Below are 20804 nucleotides of genomic sequence, written 5' to 3' on the forward strand. Positions count from 1 at the left end.
GTGGAGGCTTTTATTTTTCCATTTTAACCTTTTTTTGAAAAAAATAAATAAATTATGGTGATAAAGCCAGTGAAGTCTCTTGTAAGTATTTATATCTTTGTTTTTACTATCATACATGCTCCTTTTTACTAATTGTGATATGTCATCCAAATGTTTTTTCCTGTGACAAAGTAATTTATTTATATAATTGCTGCTTTATATTTTTTGAAGGAACCGATTGTCTTTTGCCAATACAACTCCTCCCCAGACAGAAGGTATTAAATATCATGGCATCATGTGCTCACCATCATTAGAATGGATTTCTGCCACTCCATCTTCCTTATCCATTACTCAACTGGTTCTCTGTGCATAAATGGGTAGAAAATGACTTTGTTGTTGAGACGTGATAGTCTGCAGTTACCTCTGTGGAAAGGATAGTGGCATTGGCTCAAGGACTATGGATCATTGTGTCTTTTGGTAGCATCCCCAGAGATGTCACTGAATTGAAGATTAGGAAGTGTGAGATCTTTTTTTTTTTTGTGGTGGGGCGTATATAGATACTCTGTCAGTAGTAGGATCTCTACTGGGCAGCTCTGGTGACTGAGGATGGTGCGGGAGGTCCATGAATAATTGAATGACTTTTAGGGAAAGGTTACCTTGGTGAACTGCCAGCCATAGTAACTGGTGTTCCTTTTCAACGTTGTATCTCTAACAAAACGAGCTAGATGCTGTCTCGTTAACGAAAGTGTAAACACAGGAGTTCATAACCTCTGTCAGACTTAATAGTTTTGAAAAAAATTTTTTTTTTAACCTTGAGTGTCTTTCTTCCAAATCGACTACACATCTATTCAAAAAATACTTGGACACTAATTCTCATTACAGGAAACTGAGCAAAACTTCAGATTTCCAGTTGAAGTCATTTTTTGACCCAACACCATAAATTAATCTTTACTGAGATGAAGACCTCCCACTTGCCAGATTTACCTTGTCTAATTATTCTCAAGTTTGGGGTGACTGGCTAGTGGGGAATCTCATTGGACCTGAAGACAATGGGAGGAGGTTTGGGAGGATTTAAAAAATGAAATTTATAATGGAAAGTTTGTTTTAGCTTTGACAGGGGAGTAACTATCAGGTCTTCATGATGGCATCTGTATAGAAAGTTATAGGGCTGCCTTTGTTAGGTTTGTATAGTGCTTTATTGCTACACTGTGCAATCCCCAGCTTTTATAGGACTTCATGACCCAGCCTGTAGGTGAGATTTTATTTTTGTTTTTGAGGAATGTGTTTAGTAACAAGGAGTTTAGTAATCTGATCATATTTTCCAGCGCAGTCCCTCACTCGCAGTGTGGTTGGTCTGGCAAGGCTGGAGTGGGCCCCCTGCCAGCTCCTCACTAGCTAACTGGTTACTGTGGTAAGTATGCCGGTAAGGTGCATGCTTACTGGGTAATTGGTTAATAGGTTAACCCTTTGCATCCCTAGAACCTACCAGTTGTATTTACCATAGAGTACTATTTAACCTTTTAATAGTAAGATGATTAGTGAAAGATAATGTGTTTAAAACAATTGCCAACCCTTTTGACTTTTTTTTTTTGAAAGCTTGTATATTACTCCTCTTGTGGAAGATATTACTGTTTGCTAAGCTGCTTTCTATCAAAGAAATGGCATAATCGATTTCCCCACAAATTCAGTAATTAAAAAATAAATAATATTAATGGTAGAGATTTACCTTGATTTCCTCTTCAGTGTCATGAATTAAACCATATTTTATGTGTTGATATAGACCTATTCATAAGCATGTATAACAAAGGAGAAGATTTATCAGACGTTGCTTCGGTCCTTAAGAAAAACAAAACTTTATCTGAGTTCATTTAAATCATTGCTCCGGGATGGGTCTGGGGATGAGGGGTTCAGTCTGCAGGCTGTACTGTGGAGAGAGGACTATCCCAGCCCTCTCGCACTGCAGCAGCTTGGGACCAGGTGAGAAGCTGGTGGCTGCACAAAGGAATGTGAGTGCAAGTAATAGTAGTTGTCTGCCTGACCACAAACAGATGAGCTTACTGGTTTACAGTGGAAACGTATCTGGTATATGTGTATTCCTTGTTCAGCATTTTAAAGTTCAGTGTATGTTTTCTAAGCCTGTGTTTCTCAAGTGTGGCCACAAAGGGGTTTCGTTGCTGCCAGGATAGCTTCTGGGGCAGCGATGGCTTGTCCCTCTCCATCCATGGTGCTCCTGGATGTGCAGCTCTGCATGTGTCTAGAGGCTGGCAGGGCACAAGGCTGAAGGAGCAAGTTGAGTACTTGGAGGGGAGAGGGAAAGGAGGCTAAGTGGGACTTGCAACCTGGGATGGTTGGGCAACAGAAACTTAGGGAGCTTGGCTGTAATCGAGGGATGTTAAATTTAGATGAATTGGCTAATTGAATAGTCGGTACAACTTGCATCAACTATTCGATTAGTTGATAAGGGCGCCTCTGCCTTTGAAGTGTAGCAACAGTCCCAGGGCTGATGCTATACTTCAAAGGCAAAAGCTCTGCAGGGAGCATGGGGCCAGCATCCCCGGGCTCTATGCGGTGCTGCTGCTTTGAAGCACCCCCTCTACTTCTCCCTCTCCCCTCCCTTGCTGCCTCTTTCTGATAGAGGCAACAGATGGGGGGAGCGACCAGTCGTTTGCATCGCTACTCCAGGCATGGGGCTTTGGGCCTCAACCCCCAGCTGTGGCCATGCAGCCCTGATCTTCACCTATAGGGCTTCAGATTCCAACCCCTGGCTGTGCAATGGCGAGCTCAGATTCCCAGCTTTGGCTGCATAGAGCCAACTCCCAATCCTGGTGGCAGCACCAAGTGCTGACCACTGTCTGTGCTCCAGTCTGGCTGCTGGCTCTAGTGCAGATCCAGCAATGGCCTTGGGCTCCAGCAGGCGTTGGCTCTGGATGCCAACCCCTGGCTGTGCGGCAGTAGGTGCAGACCTCAAGCACTGGCTCCCAACCCCGGTGTCCACCAATCCCTGGCCATGCACTTCAACCACCAGCCCTGGCTACTCACTCTGGGCACGCTCCTGGATGTTGACCTTGGGTTCTGGCAGGTGCTGGTCCTCAAGACTGGCTTCTAGTTCCTCTGTTGGGTCCTAGCCCAGGACCCTGACTCCTAGCCCTGGCTGTGCAGCAGCAGGTGCAGACCCAAAGCACTGACCCTGGGTTCCTGTCTCGGTAACACAGCAGCAGATGCTGGCTCTGGGTGCCGACCCCTGGCTACATGGCAGTGGATGCTGATCCCAAGTGTGGGCGCTAATCCCTGGCCATGCAAGCAGTGGTGCTGATTCTGTGTTTCAATGGGTGTTGGCCCGGAGCACCAACCCTCAGCTTTAGACCCTTACCCTGACCACACGGTGGGTACCCCATCCATCACCTCTGCTTTCTGCCCCCCCCCCCCCGCCATCCTCCATGGCTGTACTTTTATTGAGAGTGCAACCCCCCTCACATACATGGTCCGGTTGCATATATGGGCATGGTTATTTGTTTTTCCTCATGTTGAGTAAGTATTTTAGGGAAAAATGTCATTGCGGCCACCAGCAAGTAACATTTTTATTGAGAACCCCTGTAAAGCACATCAGAGAAAGAAGGGGACTGGGTAAAGTAGCGTGATGGGGTGGGTGGGTGTGTTGGTCTTTTTTTTTAAGATGGGGAAATAAGTGCAATGCTATTAATGTAGCACATTCCCTTAACTTGATTAAGGGCAAATTAAGAGTAATTAATGAAAAGCTGCTTGTCTGCCTGTTTGGGTACAGTGTGACCTGAAGTAACATCGCAGGATTGACTGAAGTACAGTTTAAGTATACATTTTGTGTTCTACAAGTGCGTTTTTACTTTCCCAAAAGCCTTAGTCATCAGCAGTCTCTAGAAATCTGATCCAGACTTAAACAGAAGCTCAGCCATATATATTCATTGAAGCAGGCTGCGAAGTAATTGTTTAGTGTCTGTCATAATATTTCATTCTTGGTATTCTCCACTATTTATTCCAATAGAACAGTTTGTCTATTGCATCTGTACTTAGATAAGTATTTCCTAACTCTGCTTTATTGCATATAAGTGTCTGCCCAATCCTTTTGGGACTGCGTGCTTCTTAAATACTTGAAACCAGAGGTTTAAACATGTGAATTGTATTGCACTTTTGTTCAACCACTACTTCAGTTGAAGTCTAGTTAAGACTATTTAAAGTTTTTTTTTTTTTAAAAGACTCATTCCTAATGTGATAGTGATATGTTATCCATACCTTACCACAATACAGAGCCACTAAAGCAAGGGTGGGGAGCCTCTTTTGTGTCTGGGTCACTGACCCACAGAAAAACCATTTGGGGGCCGCACACAAGCGATAAGCAAAAAAACAAACAAGCCCTCACTGACATGGCCCCCAATTGAGAAGGAGAGACACGCTCCCCACATTCCCCTCCCACCCCAGAGCCTGGGGGGCCCCAGCCTAGTTGATTTTATGTGCTTCAGCCCTCCTGGTGCGGCAGCGGGGGTGGAGGGCTGGCGCGCCAGTGTGGGCTCCCCAGTGCTGGGTTGGGGGGCTCTGAGCCTCGGGGGCTGAATCCAGGCAAGCAAGGGGCTTGAGGTTCCCCACCCCTGCTTTAACCTGTAAATAACTAATTACGTTTTTTCTAGTTGTTAACCTTTTAGTTAGCTTAGTACAGAATTGTCTAAGCATTGTCTTTGGTATGAGATCTTAAGTTACAAATTGAGCTGAGGTAACTGACTGGTCTCTTGGGACTCCCTACTGGGAGTAGCCTTCATATTTTGTGATCTTTGGTGACCATTTATTATGTAGCCCAGTCTTCCTAGGTGGCAAGATAGAGTCCACCTGGATTATTGTAGTATTTTGGAAGTTCACACTTGTAACTTGGATTAGTGAAATCTAGTTCTAGAACACACAATCCATTTGGGGGCATCTACCCTGCTTTTTGATAGTCTGCACTAAGCTTGGAAATTTCTGTTGTGAGCCACGCCAGGCAGTGACACAGCATTGATATGTTACCATTTTCCACTATTCTGGCCCTCATCTCATCATGGAAGGACCAAATGACAGAAATGAACTAGGCAGGGCATCCAAAGATGAACAAAAGTTACCAGAGTCCCTCGTGATTTACAGAATCAAAAGCCTTAGGAAGTTGACAACCACCATGAAAAGATCATGACTTTGCTCCAACTGAATGGAATGTTTTAGTTTACTTGTCATTCATGCTATCAGCATTAACAAGGAATCAAGTAATGCTCTTCCACAGTGCCCATTAAAAGTAATTTTTGCTTGTCTCCCACTTGTATGTGATTAAAAGCTAGACTCTTCTGAGCCCAAATTTCTGTAAATCTGAATTCTGAAATCACTTAAATGTTATTTTGAATGAGTATAGAGAGGAACAAAGGGTGGATTACTCCTTAAACAACGAGGAATGATGTTTTTAAAGAGCCCAGAAATCAGATGTTGGGCACGTTTAAGTGTCTGAAGATGCAGATAAGTGCCTAGTGGAATTTTTCCAGAAGCAGTCTCTTTGGGTACCTAAATACCCTTTTGAAAATTTGGTTCAAGTTGATTTAAGTACTTTTAGAGGGAAGCAGTTAATGACGATAGGTGAAATTTTCAAAAGACCTAGTGGTGTTCTTTTTATAGCTGGCAATTTGGTATTGAGGAGCTGGGTATCTTAAGTTTAAAAAGTAAAGAACTTACATGTTGGTTTTAGAGAAACTTCTAGTACCCTCTTAAGTAACACCTGTCAATCTGTATTAAGAAATAAGTGTTTGATTATATTAATTTCTTGTCTGAGGGCCTATCTTGAACCTCAGCGTTGTAGCTCTCACATCTATAAATGGTTTTTTTTTTTTTTTTTTTTTTTTTTTTTTACAGGGGCCAGCTACTTGTGTTGCCTTCTCAAGAACTGGGAACTTCTTTGCTTCTGGAGGGTCAGATGAACAGGTGTGTGCTGTATCTGTTCCCTAGATTCTTGATGTAGTTGAGTGCATGGAAAATGTGTCTCTAATTATGATGCAGAAAAATCAAGGGTTTGTGGAACTTGCGAAAGAGACAATACATTAGCTTTACCATGAGCCACCTTTGAAAACTCTATAAATTGAGAAAGTTGCATGCCTAAGATGAGGGAATGAAATATAGATGGAACTGATGTAGGTTTAGAAGTTAAAATAAAAAAAGAACAAGTTAAAAATTATTTAGAAATGTTAGATGTCTTCAAGTCACCAGGGCCTGATGAAATGCATCCTACAATACTCAGGGAGCTGATAGAGGAGGTATCTGAGCCTTTAGCTATCATCTTTGAAAAAAACATGGAAGTCAGGACAGATTCCAGAAGACTGGAAAAGGGGCAAATATAGTGCCCATCTATAAAAAGGGAAATATTTTTCTTGTTAGCCTTTAAACAGGATCTTTTGAAGCACTAGTCAGATTACTTTTCCCCTTTTGCCTTGCATTGTTAAATGAGACAATTCATTAAGGTTTTACTTGCAGTTTTACTTTTGAAATAATTGCCTGATTCTGTGTTTATAAAGAGATTAAAAGAAATAGCAAGTTGGCTGTGGTGTGGCTTTTCTGCTAATACTGACTTTTTTTCTGAAGAAACTGAGGTGTTGAAAGCTGTATTTACGATGTACTTCAAAAATAGTTACAGTATGAGAAGATTATATAATTATTTAAAAGTTCATAATTTTTAAGATTCATGTGACTTTTTTAAACTGATCTCAATTTCCAATTTAAAGTACTATGAAGAAAGGGAACAGTATTAACTATAATTTCTCTATTACATAACTTCTGTGGCAACCTGCGTACATGGATGTTCCCCCCCCCCCCTCTTTAATTTTAAGTTGCAGAGACTTCTTGGATTCCTTTATTTTGGTTTTGAATTTCCCTCATATGAAAAAACAAAAAACAGTCTCTGCTATATCCAGCAGTCCTTATTTTTTCTAACTGATGACATTTCTCATGTTTAGAAATTTCTCTTGCTGCTGGTAATCTGGAAGCTGAATTGTAGCTCTTGACCTTTTTCTTTATTCCAAAAAGTCCTATTCATCTAGTTTTTCTGTTAGCAGGTTCCATTATAAGGTTGTTTATACCATTTTTTAAAGCCTCTCCTTTTGGCCGTAATTTTCTTTACTTAACATCAGCACAAAAGTGTGTGTGTGTGTGTGTGTGTGTGTGTACACGTACACACACACACTATAATGCCAAGGGGAGGAAAACTGTGACTCTATTTCAAGTCTTCTGCCATGACTGTGTTCCGTAAAAGTTTCATTTAAGGTTAGAATTAAAATCCCATTTATGGAAGTTTAAATACATGTTGCCTATAGCCTGATCATGCAATGTTTTATACACACGTTTGATGCTTCATGCACAGAGTTGTCCTGGATGTAAATCTTTTTTGAGGGCTTCAAGTTATACTGAAAGGTGTCTTTTTTTTTATTTTGATTACTGTTTTCAAAATTGCACCATCAGTTTCTGTAACTAGAGATGTCTAATGTGAAGTATGATTAGTTCTATGTTTTAAAAATATCAATGTCAACAGTTTTTTTACATCAAACACTTTTTAAAATTAGTAGCTAAAATAAACCCCACAAATATTAAATCCTACAAATATTTAAATTACTTTTATTTGTACAGCTTAATATATCTCAAACTACTTATCAACTTAGGTAGGAATTCACTGTCTTAAAGGACTCCCCTTCAGTCCTTCCAGTTCATTTTCATATGTTCAAGTGGTCACTTCATGAAGAGAAGCCAGATTTTTTTTGTCACTCTCCAAAAGTGCTTATGGTGGAATTCATTAGGGAGAGAAGTTGCTTGATACTGAGGTTCATCGTCATTTGTTTCCATTGGTTTTCCTTTGCCATATAAGTACGCTTTTCCTGAGTGATAATCCATAGGTTAAAAAAGGAAGTGCTGGTAGTTTAATAAAATATAACTTCGGTGGATTTTCTGATGGTGGTCAAACATTTTGGAATTACCTACGCTCCAGGGCATACTTGACCCGGAGAACTCTTGCTACATTTCAAAGGCAGAGGCACAGTAGTCAGGACCTGGCACAAGCAGTGACTGCTTGAGTCCCCGCTCGTGCTGTTTCCCCACTGTGCCTCTGTCCTCTTCTCCTCTCTCCCCCTCCCATCTGCGGAGACTGTGTTGGGGGAAACTGGCTTTTTAGCCAGCTCCCCACAGTGTTGTCTCCTGCTCTTCCCCATCCTTGCTGCCTGTGATACAGAGGCAGCAAGCGGGGGAGAAGTGACTAGTCAAGTGGTGACTCGACTACCCGATAAGCCTGTGCCTGTCAGGTAGTCGACTAGTTGCTTACATCCCTAATGTGGACCTTGTTAATACCTACTTATGTGCTTCAATCGATCCCATTTCAGAGAGGAGTAGATGAAAGCACATTAACATACTGTTAAAGCATGTCAGGTCCACATAGACAGCCTAGTACATGTCAGACTATTTGTGGGCTAGATTTGTGCCCTAGCTTGCAGCAAACTAAATGTTTGTGTAGACAAGCTCCATGTAGTTTTCCCCCCTCGGAATCCTTGGTGTGCTGGCATTTTTCCAGACTGCCAGCAAAATGAATGTGTATATATATGTACATTAAGGTTTTTTTTTTTTTTAAAGATTTTAGCCAGCTGGTTTTTATTCTGCAGGTGATGGTATGGAAAACTAACTTTGATGCTGCTGACTATGGAGATGTATTGAAAACTCAGAAGTATGCCACTAATGTAACAGGATCTCTTCACAATCCGGTAGGTCAGACCACCTTACATTTAATACTGTTAATTATTGTTGATGTTTTGACTTCCCTAGTTTATCTACCTATGTAACACATTTGCAAGGAGACACTAGTTTTTCTTTAAAGCTTTGTAGGGAGAGCTATCTTCCTCTTTCCTCCCAGCTCACTTACGCAGTTCATTATCAAGTGACCTTAAATTCTAATCAAGTGCCTGACAGTAGCTCTCCAGAAGACACTCTAGAAATCTGTGTGAGCAGTGCTCACTGATTCTTTCTAACTTTTTTAGCTTTTGCATAGATTGTGAGGCAGCTCTTTTTCTTTTTACTGAGAGAACTACGAGGATATTTAATGAGCATTATCTATACCTTCGAGGTGTCTGGTTATATTTCACGCTACAGAGTCATCTAGTTCTCCAGTTGCAGAATGTCTGTTTTATTGATGAGGCTGGTGTTGTTTCCGGTTATCCCATAAAAAGTGCAATTCAAGAACTGGATGAATAATATGGCCTTAGAGAAAGGGAAATATGTAAGCAATAACTTCAATAGAAGAGTGCTTAATGATATAGCTATAATCAGGATAATTAATTTAAAAGAAAACAAAACATTAGCAACAACTGAACTCTAGCCTTATAAAATATGAATAAATCCATTAGGCTTGTGTCAGAGTTCCTAAAATAGATTTTGTAATAAAAACTTATAGGCCATACTGGGTCAGAACAATGGCCCATGGAGTCCAGTAGCCTGACTTCTCATACTGGCTGGTGCCAAATGCTTCAGAGGGAGTGAAGAAAACGGGTCAGTTTATCAAGTGGTCCATCCTTTGTCATCCAGTCCTAGCTTCTCCCAATCAGACTTAGGGACCCCAAGAGCACAGGTCTATGACCATATTGGCTAATATCTACTAATGGACCTATTCCCCATGCACTTATCTAATTTTTTTTTAACCCAGTTATGTTTTTAGCTGTTGTGACCTCTCCTGGCATGGAGTTCCACAGGTTGACTAAGCATTGTGTGAACAAGTAATTTTTGTGTTAAACCCCCTGGAGTTTGTGTTATGTGAAGCAGTAAATAACACTTTTTTTTTCTCTCTCACTGTTCATAATGTTAGAGACCTCTATCATATCCCCGCCTTAACTGTCACTTTACTAAAAATAAACAGTCCCGGTTTGTTTAATCTTTCTTCATAGGGAATCTGTTCAGACAAGTATTTTTCCAAGCTAGCTGCAAATCATGATCTAACAAATGAAACTTTGCAGATGTTAAGTGCTGAATACGAGCTAAGTAGTGTATTAGGTTAAAACACTATTTCTAAGGGCTGGTCTACATTTGGGAACTTTTATCAGCATAATTATGTCTCTTAAAGGGGTGAAAAATCCACACTCATAAGGTCTGGTCTACACTGGGAGTTCAGGTCAATTTTTCTGAACAATGATTGCACACCACCAAGTCCCTTCCATCGACTTGAAGAGTTGTTAAACTTGATGAGAGGTGCCACTATTCTGACTTTGTCCTTAGTGTAGACAGCGGTAGGCTGACAGAAGAATTCTTCTGTTGACCTTTATTATCACCTCTTGGGGAGGAGGATTGCCAGCATTCCTGGAAGAACCCTACCTCTCAGTGTAGTTCGCTGCACTTCACTATAGACATTATGCTGCTGTAGTGCTTTAAGTGTAAATGCAGTATACCCTAAATTTCTGAAGACTCAGGTTCAAATTTTTTCCTTGGGTTATGAGTAATATAAATGTTTTGATTTGATGCTCTTAATGAAATCTAATGAGAATGTGGCTATTACAAGTGTAACCTATTAAGGCTACCAAATATAGTGGATATAAATGTATTCTGTCTAATGTGATAAATTTGGTAAATAAAAGTCTTTTGTGGATATTGCTTATAAGCATTTTTAGCCTCCCATGTCCAGTAGCATTCAGTAGTGCTGCTCTGCTTATGGTATTTAGATATAAATGCTTTCTAGTGAGTTAATTTTTGGATCATGAAAAGTATGATACACATTTTTAAAAGATGGACTTCCTGATTTATAAAGTTGGCAGAAAGTGTTTTGCCAAAGTAATGAAATTGTGACTCTAATAGCGGTGCTTACAATGCAGTAAGAATGGTAGCATTTTGTAATACATGCCAGGTAGCTGTTCCAGTTGATTTATTTTCTAGATCTGATGCCCTAGGAATGCTGAATGTTCTGTTAAAAAAAGGTTGGACTAAACAAAACTGTTAGAACAAGGAGGTGCTAGATGGAATGAGCAAGATGCTCCAAAAGGTTAGAAAGCAAGAATCCCTTAACTGCTGTTGGATAAAATAAAAACTTGTTTTTTCCCTTTATATGATGAAAATGTAAAACTCTGCCAGTCACACACTCGTAAAGTGTGTCAGCCCCTGAACTAGATGATTTTAGACTACTAATATCTTCCTAATTTCAGATGTCCTGGTTTCCCCAATCTTGCTGCCCTTTAATGCAGTAAAAGCAGTGTGTCACTGCAAAAGGAGCAGGTGTACCAGGCAGAAACTACTCTCCCTTTACTCTGCACCCTTGTTCCCTCCCGCCCCCTCCTGGCCACTGGAATGACAGTGGCTTTTGGTTCTGCTGGCTTTTGTGTGCATAGTTCCTTTTGGAAAGAGACTCCTTGCAAAGAGTAGTTGCAGTCAGCTCAGTTCCTTTCTTTCTCATGAGACAGTGGAGACTACTTTGCTCAGCCTGGACAGAGGAGCACCCTAAGTAACATGTCCCAGAAAAGCAGCAAAACACCTGTTAATCACTGAATTTCAAAAGTAGTCGCTCAGTGGAATTTGCATGTACTGGAGTGAAACAGAACTAGAGGAGGAGGAAGTTTTAGTATGAGGCCTAGTGACAAGGAATCTTTTAAGAAATGTTGCACAATTGCACTATGTGGGAAGAACTGTGGGAGCACTCGCATGATGTTTAGCCATCATGTCTTCAGATTAACTGTTACTGTCTTAGTTTAAAAACACTCAGGGCCTTTCCATGCTAGTGTTACTGCTTGTCAAGCTGCACGGGGGTTAGTAAGAGTGGAAATTAAAATGCTAGCTGATGCTGTCTGAGAAACAATTCAGGGCTAACACGCCACATCACTCACTTCCCAACCACAGTGTAATTTCTGTTGTATCCTAGGAATTGGTTAAAATATGTTCTAGTGTTGCCATGTGGATGATCCTCAGCAGAAGAGTGGACCTGGGGATGAAATGTTGGCCCCATTGAAATCAGAAATAAAACTCCCTTGACTACTCTGGTTACAGGATCACACTCCCGGTATCTTTTGGGTTGTCGCTGTTCTTCCCATGCACATATAACAATTTTACTGTGAACAGATGAATTGTAACACGGTTTTAAATATAGTGAAAGCCGAACCTATATAACTGCTTTCCCAATGGATTTGCTACACACAATCAAAATTGTGGTCCTGTAGTTTTTTTTTTTTTCAAAATAACAATGCTCAACAGTCTCAGTTTTCCGTATTCTGGTATACACTGGGTGACACAGACTATTTCTTTTTAAAAATCCATAGTTTTCCTATTGTAGGTGGGTTTATAAGAGGATGAGATGGTGTTGAGCATGTTTTTCCTTGAGAAGAGCCCAAGCACAAATTTAAATTCCATAAGTTGTCTAGCTTTAAAAGGGTTGTGAAATAGTCTGTGAAGCATAGCAGGTGTGGCTGTTGAAAAGATTCTGGAGGTGGTTTGATTTTATTATTTAAGTGGTGTAAATAGCTTGAACACTGAGCCCTAGTTTCCATAACCTTTCACTTGCACATCAGATGATGTGTTACTTTAAATGCTATTTTCAGACATTGCTATTTCAGACAATGCTATTTTCTTTAAAGGTAAAGTCGGGGTTTTTTTAAAGCATTTTCTTATAACTCCGTTTTAACTTGCAACTTGTTCAGTTTTCTTTATGTGTAAGGGCTGTGTTTTGTCTTGGGCAAGCTAAAGTGCTTTAAAAACAAGATATTTCTGCAGATAAGTTTTTGCTATAATTTTGAGAGGTTAGTTTCCTTTCTCCCCTCATCTTTGTGCTGACCAACCTCTTAAATTACGAAATCAAACTTTAAAGCTGCAGAATAGTGATAGAAATGTAGCCGTGTTAGTCTGGGGTAGCTGAAGCAAAATGCAGGACAATGTAGCACTTTAAAGACTAACAAGGTGGTTTATTAGATGATGAGCTTTCGTGGGCCAGACCCACTTCCTCAGTCTCACAAGTGGCGTTTGATTTCCTGATTAAGAATTGCCCATTAAAAAGGGAAGCTGCTTACTCTTTTCCTGCCCCACAACTGTATTAGGAACTTGCTATTTTAAAAAAGGTCGTCTGCAGAATAGGGATGTAAGTGACTAGTTGGCTATCCGATAAACAAAAGCTTATTGGTTAGTCAAGTAGTTCCTTGACTGGTCGCTTCCCCCCACCTTGTTGCCTCTATCTGCAGGCACTTGAGACCAGAATGCTTCAAGAGCAGAGTCCAGGGGTCCATACCTGCACCTTACACTTCCTTACAGAAGCAGCAAGGGGAGGGGGAGGAGCAGACAGTCTTTTAATACATTTAAAAGGCTAAAGCGCAGCAGGGGGGGACCCAGCGAGAGTCGGGAATCAGCTGTCCTGGCTTGCCCTGGGTCCCTACTGCTGTGCTTTAGGCTTTTAAATGTATTAAGAGCCTACCGGCTCTTAACGTATTTAAAAGGCAGAGCCACGGTGGGAAATCCATCCACAACTCGATTAGTTGATTAAACTAAATTTAACATCCCTACTGCAGAATTGTTTAACCTTGTTATTAAGTTATCCCTTCAAAGGCTATTGTCCATTATTCCTTACCAATACTGTGGATACGCTTAGGCACTTACACTGTTAAAAAAATTCTTTTCATTCCCTCTGAAACATCTGTCATCGGCCACTGTCGGGGACAGGCTGCTGAACTTGATGTATCGTTGTCTGACCCAGTACAGCCATTCTTGTATTCTTAAGGTTTGGGTATCCTGGCTTATTTCAGAAGTAGAATTCTTGTCCATTGCAGGGCCTTGTCCTACTTCAAGCTAGTACGTCTGGAACAGAAGGTCACAATGCGGGGGTTCTGAAACGTCATAGCATTGTGATTTCCCCTTCTGACAACAACAAATTACAACATGGGGAGGGGAGGGGCTGGGAGTGGGGAGAAGCCTGAGCCTGCCTGAGTCCCACCATCCTGGGGAGGGAGAATCAAAGTTGAAGCCTAAGGCCTTCAGTCCCAGCCAAGGGACCTGAAGTCTGACAACCAGGGCTGAAGGCCTTGGACTTCAGCTTGTGTCCCAAGTGGTGGAACTCGGGCTTTGGCCCCAGGCCACATCAAGTCTAAACCAGCTCTGGCAATCCCATTAAAATGGACCCTTGACCCACTTTGCTGAACTACAATAAAAACCCTGCTAGGCAAAGGAGAGACCTTGTGAGTGCGTGCGTGCGCTCCCAAGACATAATGAAGTGTGTGTGTAACTTGGGTTTGGAAGCTGAATGTGTTCCTTTAAATGATCACACACAGGCTTCACTCAGGTCAGGGAGGGTATGTCTACACTACCCCCCAGTTCGAACTAGGGGGGTTAATGTAGTCATACGGAGTTGCAAATGAAGCCCGGGATTTGAATTTCCCGGGCTTCATTTGCATGATCCCGGCCGGCGCCATTTTTAAATGCCGGCTAGTTCGGACTGCGTGCCGCGCGGCTACACGCAGCACAGACTAGCTAGTTCGGATTAGGAAGCCTAATCCGAACTAGCTAGTCTGTGCTGTGTGTAGCCGCGCGGCACGCGGCACGCAGTCCGAACTAGCCGGCATTTAAAAATGGCGCCGGCCGGGATCATGCAAATGAAGCCCGGGAAATTCAAATCCCGGGCTTCATTTGCAACTCCGTATGACTACATTAACCCCCCCTAGTTCGAACTAGGGGGGTAGTGTAGACATACCCGGAGGTAATATCTTATTGGATCATTATCTATTTGGTGAGAGGGACAAGCTTTTGAGCTTACACAAAGGTCTTCTTCAGATTTGGGGAAGCTTGTGTCTACCTGAAGTAAGTCCAATAAAAGACTTTACCTCATCCACTTTGTAGTCTCCTGTGACCAGTCAGTCATAGGTTCTGTATGTAAACTTGAAAGCTAAGGTTGCCAAATTAAAAAACAAAGCCTTCGTGTGTGAATTATAGTTTTTCCAAATATCCAACCTACACCTCTCCCACTGTAACTTGAGACCATTGCTGCTTGTACTGCTATCTGTCACTACTGAGAACAGCCTCTCTCCATCCTCTTTGGCAGCCCCCCTTCTTGTAGCTAATGGCTGCTATCAAATCCCCCATCACTCTTCTGCAGACTGACTAAGCCTTGTTTCTTCAGCCTCTGCTCATAAATTATGTGGCCCAGCCCTCTCATAATTTTTGTTGATCTCCACCATAGGGATATAAGCGACTAGTTGACTACCCAATAAGCATATGCCTCTATCAGAGAGAGGCAGCGGGGATAGGAGGGAGCAGGAGCCGGTGGTGCTGGGGAGAGCGGGCTTAAAAGCTGGTTCTCCCCACCACTGTCTCCGGCAGGACAAAAGAGGCAGAGAAGCAGCAAGGGGAACTGGGAGCGAGCTGGGAATCAGCTGTCTGGGATTGAATCTGATCCCCCAGCTACACCTCTGCTACTAGGATCTTAATACATTTAAAAAGCAGAACTGCAGCAAGGTTAGCTCCTGGGCCAGGAACTAACCCCGCTGTGGCTCTGCAGTTTCCCCCTGATCGAATAGTTGATGGAATTCAATCGACTATTCAATTAGCTGATTACCCACAATTTAACATCCCTACTCCGCTGGATTCTCTCCAGTTTGTCCACATTCTTTCTGTAGAGTGTGTGTGTGTGTGTCGGAGGAGTGGGGGGAAAGAGTGGTAATTGGGCACAATACTCCAGATTTGGCCTCATCAGTGCCGAATATAGGGGAATAATCACCTCTCTAGGAGGAGCACTGCCAGCCGATCTAATCAGGGGTGGCCCGTGAGCCTAGGCAAACTAGGCAGTGCCTAGGGTGCTGCCAGTTGGGGCGCCCTGTGGTTATGTCACAGCCATTGATGGGGGCACCGAGCACGCCTTCCGCCTGGGGCGCCAGCTGCCGCAGCTAGCCTTGGGCCGCTCCTGCTCCTAATGCATCCTAATAGGTCCTTAGCCTTCTTGGCTGCAAGGGCACACTGTTGACTCATATCCAGCTTCTCACCCACTGTAAACCCCCAGGTCCTTTTCTGCCAAACTGCTGCTTAGCCAGTCGGTCTCCAGCCTCTAACACTGCTTAGGATTTTTCCCTCCCAAGTGCAGGACTCTGAATTTGTCCTTGTTAAACCTAATCAGATTTTTTTGTTTTGGTCCCAATCCTCCAATTTGTGTAGGTCATCTGGATGATATCCTACCCTCCAGCATATCTACCTAGCCCCCAGCTTAATGTCATTTGCAAACATGCTGAGGGTACAATCCATCCAGTCATCTAAATCATTGATGAAGAAGTTGAACAAAACTGGCCCCAGAACTATCCCTGGGGCACTTTGCTTGATACTGTCTGCTAACTAGACATTTAGCCGTTGATCACTGGTCCTGATGATCTAGCAATTACTGGATGGGGGTCTGAAGAAAGTATTTAGAATCAAAGGCCTGGATCCTGCAAATGACTCAAACTAAATAGATACTTATGCCATGCAGTGGAGCTCACTGGGCAGAGGAATCTGTGCATATGACAGGATGAGACCCATAGAATGTATTTCTATTTTCTTGGAATATGTGATCTGAAATCTTTAATTGGATAAATTATTCTTCAGAGAGAGTTGATCACACTGTAGTCATATTTTCTTGTCAGTACAAAGAATGCCTATTGACGGGGAGGTATTTCCCTTACATTATATAATGAAATTCATATGCTAGTTAAATCATATCAGTGATAACTATGTATTTGCTGGCTTTAGTTGCCAGATTCTAGGAAGACTATGTATGGTAAATTTTTTTTGAAGAGCAAATGCTGAGCAATTGATATCACATTGACATTTAGAAACTGCTTAGATATTTATCTGTTTTTGTGCACTAAAAAGGATGGTGGTGGCGGACAAAGATTGTGGTTTGTGAGCTTAGCTTGTAAATATAGCTTTTAGTATACATGGAAAAAAAGGGAAATCCATTATCTTCAAGACTTTTTTCGTAAACTTAAATATTGGCCCTTTTTAGGGATGTTAGTGTTTGAATTTTCAAGTATGAGATATTACTGCACTCGAATAGCTGTAAGGCTGAGGTGGAATTTAGTATGTAAACCTGTATTTTCTGCTGGTTTTTGTACTCTTTGAAAACGCTGCTTTTTGTCTCATGCTTGCCAACCTTGTTTCTAGGCCCTTCTGTGATACTTTGTACTGTGGTGAAAAGTTATACCTATGGGAAAGGGAGAGACATGGTCTTAAGTGAGGGATTTTTAAAAATGTGAGCATGTCAGAGTATGATGGGCATGGGGGAGAAAAAAAAGGTAAGTTTGTCACTGATGGCAGAGGAAGTATGCTTTATCTTGTCAGATGGGAGTTTTGCAACTGTATGTGTCAAATACAGGCAGTCCCCGGGTTACGTACAAGATAGGGACTGTAGGTTTGTTCTTAAGTTGAATCTGTATGTAAGTCGGAACTGGCATCCAGATTCAGCCGCTGCTGAAACTGATCAGTTTCAACAGCGGCTGAATCTGGACACCAGTTCCACTTACATATAGATTCAACTTAAGAACCCCAGGCGTCCCCAAGTCAGCTGCTGCTGAAACTGATCAGCAGCTGATTCCAGGAAGCCCAGGGCAGAGCAACTCTGCCTCGGGCTTCCTGTAGTCAGCCGCTGGTCAGTTTCAGCAGCAGCTGACTTGGGGACACCTGGGGCAGAGCAGCTCGGGTGCTGCTGGGTTGGTCCAGTAGCGCGGCCGCTCCTTGGCGCTACTGGACCAACCCAGCAGCACCCCAGCTGCTCTGCCCCAGGCGTCCTGATTCAGCCGCTGCTGGTCAGTTTCAGCAGCGGCTGAATCAGGACTCCTGGGGCAGAGCAGCTGGGGTGCTGCCGGGTTGGTCCAGTAGCGCCAAGGAGTGGTGCTGCGGGACCAACCGGCAGCGCCCCACCTGCTCTACCACAGGCCCCGGCTTTGCTCCACATCTCCCTGGTCTGCTGGGGGGCACTAGCTGCGTCCCCCTCCCCCAGCAGACCAGGGAGATGTGGAGCAAAGCGGCGGAGGACCCGGGCCAGACCCGCGGCCGCTTCCAGCTGATCTGGAAGTGGCCGCGGGTCTGGCCGGGTCCTCCGCGGCTTTGCTCAGCGTCTCCCTGGTCTGCAGACTAGGGAGACGCTGAGCAAAGCGGCGGAGGACCCGGGGCCGGACCCGCGGCCGCTTCCAGATCAGCTGGAAGCGGCCGCGGGTCCGGCCCTGGCTCCTCCGCCGCTTTGCTCCCCGTCTCCCTGGTCTGCTGGCTCCCCCAGCAGACCAGGGAGACGGGGAGCAGCTTTTCTCGCCCCAGAGGAGGCGGGCGGCGGGACCAGGCGTCCCGTCGCTCCAGTCCTCCGGGGCAAGAAATCCCCATTTGTAACTGCGGATCCGACATAAGTCGGATCCGCGTAACTCGGGGACTGCCTGTAGTTAAAAAAAACAAACAAACAAACGTGGCATATATTCCAGAATGAGGCCTATTGCCTTTCATCTGTCCACAGAATTTTGGTTTTTGAAATAAGTAGTCTTGGTAGAATTCAGGTTTTTTATATAGAATTACAACAGCTAATACTGATGCTTATTTTTTAGCCTTTTTCTGTAATTTATTTAAATTTTCAAAGTTGGGTCAAATTACCAAGGGGGTCACATAATTGTTTAAATAACTGTAGATGTTTAGATTCAAGAAGTTTAAAACTTTATGATCATTAAAACAAACTGTCAACATCACATGTCAAAATACACAAAGTAAGTATCCTTAAACTTTAGATTCTTAAGCAAAGTTCTACCTTCATGTATCTAAATTTTGGTTATTGGTGAAATATTTTTCTTTGGAGTGTGTACACAATGAAATCCACACTTGCCAATAAACATCTAATCCAGCCAATCCTGGAAATGTTATGGATGTGTTTAAATGGGACAGCCAGCAAGTGTATTAAATAAGTTGTCCTAACTTAGAACAACACATCTGGTTATGACTGAATGATTCAGGTCTTACTGTTTGGAAGACCGACCTTATGCATTCAGATATGCAAAAATTGTCTGAAGGCTTCATTCTTCCAATGTAACGAATAGTCCTCTTAGCCTTCTTCAGTTATAACTTGTGTGGATGTAGATGTGAAAAGGTGTGTATCTATGTTGCCTCTAAATTTTTTTCATCCATGTGTGGGAATAAATTATGTGCATCAAAGCATGTGCAGATCTGCACCACCAATAGAAACACTTGCTGGCTCCTGTGGGTGCTCTGTTAATCAGCTGGGCAGCATTGGGATCTCTCCTGGGTGGCTGCCCAAGTGCTCAGCTTACAAGGAACACTGGTGTGTATAGCCACACACCATCTATACAGCTTAAGTCTTAAGGGGAACACCCAGTATCACATTTTCCTATAGCTTTAGAGGGGTAGCCGTGATGGTCTGTAACCAGAAAACTCAAACAACTAATAGTCTAGCAGCACCATAAAGACTTTAAAAAAAAAAAGTCAATCGTATCATGAGCGTTCGTGGGAACAACCCACTTCTTCGGATGAATGGAATTATTAAAAATCCAGTTCCAGAGTAAAAAGGGGATGGGGGAGAGGGGATCATCTTCATGTAACATAAACACTCTAATTCATTATTTTTCCCTTTTCTTCCCCTCCCATCCCCTATTTATTTTGGAACTGGACTTTTAATAACTCCATTCATCTGAAGAAGTGGGTTGTACCCACGAAAGCTCATAATACCGTTGACATGTTTGGTTAGTCTTTAAAGTGCTGCTAGACTATTCGTTGTTTTTTAAGCTTTTACATTTTCCTATAGTAATCTTAATTTTCAGCTTGTGTTTAACAGGTTTTTTGTGAAATTTGGAAGCTAATGGTATAGGATAGTGTTTCTCAACTCTTTTTTTTAAATAAAGTACCCCTTTAAAAAAAATTCAGTACCTACAGCTTTCAGACACTATTTTTTTTTCTACCATTGAAACGCATTTGTTTAAACAACTTAATCCTAGCCAGGCAGGCGATTAAATTTTTGGGTGCAAAAAGTACAAAAATAATACAGCGCTGTAAAACTTAAATTCAGTTTTCTTCAAATTTCAGTTGTGTTGATGTACCCCCCCCTCCCCCCACATACTTCTCTCGAGTACCCCTAAGGATACTCATATTACTGATCGAGAAACACTCGTATAGGAAACTTATGAAAAATAACATTATAGCTGCAGTACATTCTAATGAAAGGGACAGTAGCCAGTTCTGTTCCTAAACAGATGCTTTTCTGGTCTGAGCGTACTTGACCTGGACTTATCCTGTTGGAAAAGCTAAGTAGGTTTGGAACTCTTCCCACACCAGTGGATTTAATGCTTCCTTCATTGGTCACTTACACAATGAATGTCTTGGTTCCTCAGCATCTGTAAAAGGGGCTGGGACATGTTTCTATAGAAGACTTAATGTTGATTCTTAGTGACTTCAGAAAAAATGACTGTCTGGTAAGTTGGACAAAATTCTTTCCGAACAACCAAGAAACAGAATAATTTTTAAGAGCTCTAGTTAAACATTCTTCTGATACACACTAGCTTTACCTTTTTACCTCTTCTGCGTGCTTCCCAGTTATCTTTGCTATCTGAGTGCATGCACTTTCATATGTTTAACTGTGATGTCTTTCGTGTTGTCTCTTGTCTCTTTCAAAACTGTTAAATGCAATAAATGCCAAGGCATCCAAACAATTAGTTTAATTACCAGCTATTTATTATGAAGATTTTATAGTAGTAAAGCATATAGTTCACCAAGATCTGTGACTGACAGGTGGGGTAACAAAAATACAATTATGTGCACAATTTAACAAACAAGGGAAGAGGGGATTGGGTTGACTGGGACAA

At 42.4% G+C, this 20804-nt stretch overlaps 1 protein-coding gene across 5 annotated transcripts in view; it reads left to right on the forward strand.

Annotated features, from left to right (window-relative positions):
- Positions 1–20804, forward strand: part of POC1A (POC1 centriolar protein A) — a 161852-nt gene that overhangs the window by 29438 nt on the left and 111610 nt on the right. For all 5 annotated transcript variants that reach the window (XR_012906534.2, XM_075939430.2, XM_075939433.2 and 2 more), the window contains 2 exons: positions 5872–5940; positions 8652–8750. Coding sequence is in view for 4 of the 5 variants with exons in the window: in XM_075939430.2 (XP_075795545.2) it covers positions 5872–5940; positions 8652–8750 (168 nt within the window). In the remaining variant the exon portion in view is untranslated. The remainder of the gene's footprint in view (positions 1–5871; positions 5941–8651; positions 8751–20804) is intronic.

The sequence above is a fragment of the Pelodiscus sinensis genome, chromosome 11 (genome assembly GCF_052426305.1).
Source record: "Pelodiscus sinensis isolate ZL-2025 chromosome 11, ASM5242630v1, whole genome shotgun sequence".
Lineage (NCBI taxonomy): Eukaryota > Metazoa > Chordata > Testudines > Trionychidae > Pelodiscus > Pelodiscus sinensis.